We start from the raw sequence: 5,703 nt of genomic DNA, 5'->3' as shown, positions 1-5,703 counted from the left end.
TTTTTTGGTTTTTCTCCGGTACCGGGAACCGAACTCACGACCTTGCGCTTGCCAGGCAGGCGCTTTTGCCGCTGAGCTAAATCCCCAGCCCCCAGAATTTTTAATTTTATTTTGAGACAGGGTCTTGCTAAGTTGCCCAGGCTATATCAAACTTTTGATTCTCCTGTCTTGGCCTCTGGAGTATCGGGGATTATAGGCATGTGCCACCATATCTGGCCTTTATTTTTGAAGTGTTGAGAATGGAACCTAAGATGTCACACCTGCTAGGCTCTACCACTCATCTACACCTAGCCCTTAAGTTGCTTCTCCACCTCTTCCTCCTTCCCCTCTCTCCCCTTTCTTTTCCTTTTTTTCCTCTTCTTTTCTTTCTTTCTTTCTTTCTTTTTTTTTTTTTTTTTTTGCGGTACCAGGGATCAAACTAACGACCTCGCGCTTGCCAGGCAGGCACTTATGCCACTGAGCTATATCCCCAGCCCTCTTCTTTCTCCTTTTATAATACTGGAATTTGAACTCACAGTCTTCTCATAAGCTACATCCCCAGCCCTTTTTAATTTTTTTCTTACGTATGTATGTATGTATGTCTTTTTTAAGACAGGGTCTTGCTGTGCAGTTCAGGCTAGGCTTGAGCCCACTTTGTAGCTAGGGCTAGCCTCAAACTCACAACAATCCTCCTGCCTCAGCCTCCTGAGTGCTGCCACCACACTCAGCTCCCTTTTTTATTTTTTATTTTGAGACAGGATCTCACTAAATTTCTAAGTTGCCCAGGCTGAACTCAAACCTGTGATTCCCTTGCCTCAGCCTCCCAGAGAGCTGGAATTATAGGCATGTACCCCACCCCATATCACCACATGCAGCTTCTCAAATTGCTTGTTGGGCAAAGAACAAAACAAAATAAAAACAAACTGTGGTGGATTGACAACTGGTGGTCAACTTATAACCCCCAGCTGAACCGAGTAAGCATGGTGCTAGGTGTGGGAGGCCTACCTGAGGACTGTTGCCAGCAGCATAAGAGGCAGAACTGGAGAAGAAGTGGGGCTGTTGGGAGCTGAGGAAGGCTGTTGGGAGCTGGTGGAAGCTGTAAGGAGCTCCTGGTTCTCTTGGAGGAGCTTATCATGCTGGCTTTCCGATGAACTTGGCTGTTTATGAAAACAGCCAACTCCAAGGAGCTCGGGACTTTGTTGGCACTGAGAATAGCTTCAGTTCACTTTGGGGGAGCTCTGGTCCTCACTTTGAGCATCGCTTCCTGGCTCCGGAGGGGAAGATGGTGCACTGCCAGTCTCCTGGAGAAGCTTGCTGCATCGGCTTTCCTGATGAGAATACAGCTGTCTTCTTCATCAGAGGAGCTCGGGACCTCACTGTTGCTGAGGATGGCTGTGGTACCTTTCAGGGGAGCTCTGATTCTTATTTTGAGCATCGCTTCCTGGCTCCAGTGCAGATCCCTCAGTCTGCTAGCACAAGTCCTTCATCCTGCTGGCACAGACTTTCCCGATTCCACCACTGACCTTTGGGGCCTCCCAGTGCAGATCTGTGAAACAGGCCTGCATGAGACATTGTTGTGGGCTCTAGGTCTTCAGCTGGACTCATGCAGGACATTTCTGTGGGATCCAGGCCCTCGGCTAAATTCCTTGGTCTTAGTTTGTGGACAAATTTCCTGCACTCTTTTGTATATAATCTTGTAAATATGTATCCTGTATTATATTGTTCCCCTTTCAAAAAAAAAACCCAAACCACAACACAAATCCTCAAATCTTTTAGCACACGTGTATGAGTTTTCCATTGCTGTGTTGCAAACCACTGCAAACCCAGGAACTCCGGTAACAACTTTAAGGCAGAGGATGCTGGAGCACCACAGAGCACCACAGCACTGTCAATTTCCACCTGGAGGCTGTAGGGAGCCAATGGAGAGCTGTGAGCAGGAGAGGGAGTGACCTGAGTTACAGGGACTTAATTTGCTGCCAGAAGAGTGGGAGGTTCTGCAGAAGGGAACCTCCCACCCACCTCTTTTCTCCAGACTCAAAGCCTGCCTGGGACCTAGTTCCCAAGCCAAGGCCCAGCAGGGAGGTACAGAATCTGGTGTTGCCTAACCAAGGACCGAAGACACAAGCGCAGACACCTGTTCCTTTCCTCCTGTGCTTGTGTGGCCCCAACACTATCTCTTCTAATCACATCTGGGTAGGAGATGCAACCATTTCTCCTTCAAAGTTTGAAGTGTAGGAATTCATGCTGCACACCCAAGCAGCTCCTTTCCACACTCATAAACACTCCTCCAGAACCCCAAAGTTGCCATCCCACCCTAACACTACAGGTAGATAGATAAAACTGCTGTTTTCTCTGAAATGTTTTCTCTGAACCCTGTTCTTACCATTACTTCCTCACTGACGGGGTACTGAACACAATTTACACAAACCTGCGTGCCTGTAGAACCATTTTACAGATGGGGAAATCAAGGCTTATCAAAAGGAAGTGAGTTACATAGGGTCAGGCAGACAGCCCAGAAGCAGGATTGAAGTCTGGATTTACTCACCATGCAGTGCTGTCTGCCACTAGTCCAGTGATGACGAACCTTCTAGAGCTTTCAATGATAACAAATAGCCTGCTGCAGCAGTGTGCCATAGGTTTGCCACCACTGCTAGTCCCAGTTATTCAGGAGGTTGAGGATGGAAGGATCTCTTGAGCCCAGGTTTTCATTTTTTTTTCCCTTGGCACTGAGGATTGAACCCAGGGCCTGCACGCTGAGCTACATCCCCAACCCTTTTTAAATTTTTTATTATGAGTCAGGGTCTCACCAACTTGCTAAATTGCACAGAGTGAACTCAAACTTGTGATCTTCCTGCCTCAGCTTCCCTCAGTGCTGGGATTACAGGTGTCTACCACCATGCCTGGCTTGAAAAGAAGTTCTTGTGATATGGTCCCTTGTTAAGGTATAGGATCAACTCTTGGGGGAATTTGGGGATTGTGTCTGCCTCGGCTCAATTTACCAATGAAGTTTCCCCCCTCTGCCATGTATGGTTGTGTGTACCTATAGTTCTAGCCCCTTTGGAGGCTGAGGGAGGAGGATCACTTGAGCCCAAGAATTCTAAGCCAGCCCCAGCAACATAGTGAGATCTCATCTGAAAAAAAAAAAGAGAGAGAAAGAAAAGAAAAAGAGAGGAGAGAAAAACAAGTACTTACCTTAGTCTTTTCACTAGAAAAATGGGAATATATTATCTAAGTCAGAAGGTTTCATCTCAGGCTTTACTTTTTTTTTGAGACAAGGTGTTGCTTCAGGCTGGCCTCAAACTCACTATGTGGCACAGGCTAGCCTCAAACTTGTGGCGATCCTCCTGCCTGAGCCTTCTGAGTGCTGTGCCACCACCCCCAGCTTTCCCTTCTATCTAAGGGTAGGGCAGCTATAGAGAAGGGAGTGATGAGCAAGTTCTCCAATCAGGCACACAGACTGGTTCATGCCTACAAGTACACAAAAGGTTCTGTGAGGAACACACCCAGGCTGACACATCTCTGTCCTTTGAAGTAGGAGGCCCCCAAGCCAGTGAAGACTCCCCGGGGCATGATGAGGGCAAGCCCAAGGCCTAGGGAGGAATAAAAGGGTGATTTCTTGACCTCTAGTGCCAGAGCCCATAAATTGGGCAAGTGCTCATATCTGGGCATGGGTTAGATGGGTATGCCCCGTCAACTGTTAACTCCATGGGTGTGAGCGCTTGCACACAGGCGTGTATATTAGCACACAGAGCCTTTCATGGGTACACAGGAATGGGACCTTATGTCTGATTGGAAATGAAACTCCAGGATTACCCCAGTATGATGCTCACTGGCTCTTTTTAGGGGCCCCAAGCCTAGGGTAGGATCCCAGAATACTAAGCCCACTCCCCAGGGCCCAGTCAGTAGATGCCTCTAGCATTGTCCGATTCTAAACAGTTTTTAACTTCCCTGAGCCTCAGCTTCCGCATCTATAAGTTAAGGGTTTGCATAAGTTGAGGCCTCAGGTTCCTCCCAGCCTTGATAATAAATCTCTGCAGCGGAGAGGAGGGTTGGGGCAGGGGTCTCAGGAGAGGATTTCACTGGGTTCCAGATTCCCCTTCTATGGATTTTCCTGCTGTGCGGAGAAATGGAAGGCTGGAATCTGGCTTAGCTACCTGGACAGCTGGACAACTCAGCTACTGCTGGGTACAGAATCCAGGTCGTTGAAGGTCAGGCAGGGTACCAGAGTATATGCCAAAAGCCCTCTTCTCTGGGCTTGGGGAACTGGAACTCTGTATCCTGTACCAGGATAGTGTTCAGGTATAGACTTCCACGTTAGCCAACTTTCTTGAGGTTCAGACTGTGACTACGGAGCCTTTGAGCAGAATCTTCTCTGTGCTAGAACCACCACAGGCTGAGTGAGGGCATACTGTATAAGTACAAAGACCCTTCCCTGGGAATGCCAGCTTTCTACTCAGAAAAGCACATACACAATCATCATCACTTGTTTATTTTATTAAGAAGTGGAATCTTGCTATACTGCCCAGGCTGAACTCCTGGGCTCAAGTGATCCTCCTGCCTTTGCCTTATGAGGAGCCGACTGTACAGGTTCATGATACCAACCCAGCTACTTCTTGTTGAAAAGATACTGCCCATCAAAGTTGTCACTGAAGCATGGGTAGGAACAAGGAAGGCTACCTACAAGAAAAGAAGGGGTAAGTAGAATCTCAAAGATAGATCTGGATTTCAGAAAGGCCTAGAGGTTTTCCCCATACCAAGCAGACAAAGAACATATATAAAAACCAGGGAATTGACAATGTTAAAGAAATGAAGAGTCTGACCTTAGCACAGGTGAGTGGGAGATGAAGTTGGAGACAATCGTCTGGATCATGGGAGGCCATGGATGCTGTTGTGGTGGGGGGCTTGGCAAAGCCACCTAAGGTTTTAGAGCGAACAAGTAGTGTACTGGGGATTAGTTTGTCAGGAAGGTCAAGAGATGGTATGAGGTTAGCAGGAAGTAGCTCTGTGACAAAGGGAGTTTGGGGAAACACAAATGCCACTTCCCTCATCCTCCAAAACCCTCTGGGTATTATTATTTGGTTTAGCCTCTGTTTGTTATTTCTTGTCTCCTTCTGCTTGTTGCTAGGGTTGAGTCTTCCTTTAGGGACTTCAGACTAGGCTGGGCCACAGCATGAATCTCTGGACTAGTTCCTGCCTCAGTAGCTTTCAGAGCTACTGCTCTTTTGGAAGAGGACCCAAACCTCTGACCCTGAAGATTCTGAGGATGCAATTTGTGGTTTTTCCTCAGGGATCTCTCAGGTTACTGGGAGAGCTGGGGATCTAAAGCATGGGATTGGCAGAATCCTGAGGGTAGAGAGTTTGGAAGAATCTTATATTATTAGCTTTAGAAGAAAGCTTGAATATGTTAAGAATGACAGGACCTCCCACGCCCCTCCGCTCCCACCACTTTGTTGCTTTTGCTGTCTTCCACTGCCCTGCCTTGGAGCCAGCTCATTATGGATGGAAACCTCCACAAACTGTGAGCTAAATATCCTTTCCTCTTTTTTTTTTTTTTTTTTTTTTTGCCTTTTTGAGACAAGGTCTCACTATGCAGTTCAGGCTGGTCTTGAACTCACTTTGTAGCCCAGGCTGGCCTTGAACTTGCAACGATCCTCTTGCCTCAGCCTCCCAAGTGCTGGGATTACAGGCATGCGCCACAACATCTGGCTCTTCCCCCCTTTAAAA

At 47.6% G+C, this 5,703-nt stretch overlaps 1 protein-coding gene across 4 annotated transcripts in view; it reads right to left on the bottom strand.

Moving 5' to 3' along the window:
* Positions 1-4,452: 4,452 nt before the first annotated feature.
* LOC106148472 overlaps positions 4,453-5,703 on the bottom strand; it is a 7,515-nt gene continuing 6,264 nt past the window's right edge. For 3 of the 4 annotated variants that reach the window (XR_001233941.1, XM_013514090.1, XM_013514092.1), the window contains 3 exons: positions 5,595-5,695; positions 4,800-4,894; positions 4,453-4,656 (listed from right to left, as the gene is read on the bottom strand). Coding sequence is in view for 3 of the 4 variants with exons in the window: in XM_013514090.1 (XP_013369544.1) it covers positions 4,459-4,656; positions 4,800-4,894; positions 5,595-5,695 (394 nt within the window). In the remaining variant the exon portion in view is untranslated. The remainder of the gene's footprint in view (positions 4,657-4,799; positions 4,895-5,594; positions 5,696-5,703) is intronic. The other variant, XM_013514091.1, reaches the window with a different exon arrangement.

The sequence above is a fragment of the Chinchilla lanigera genome, unplaced genomic scaffold, assembly GCF_000276665.1.
Source record: "Chinchilla lanigera isolate Chin_1 unplaced genomic scaffold, ChiLan1.0 scaffold00021, whole genome shotgun sequence".
Classification (NCBI taxonomy): domain Eukaryota; kingdom Metazoa; phylum Chordata; class Mammalia; order Rodentia; family Chinchillidae; genus Chinchilla; species Chinchilla lanigera.
This window is presented reverse-complemented; position numbering and strand designations above follow the sequence as displayed.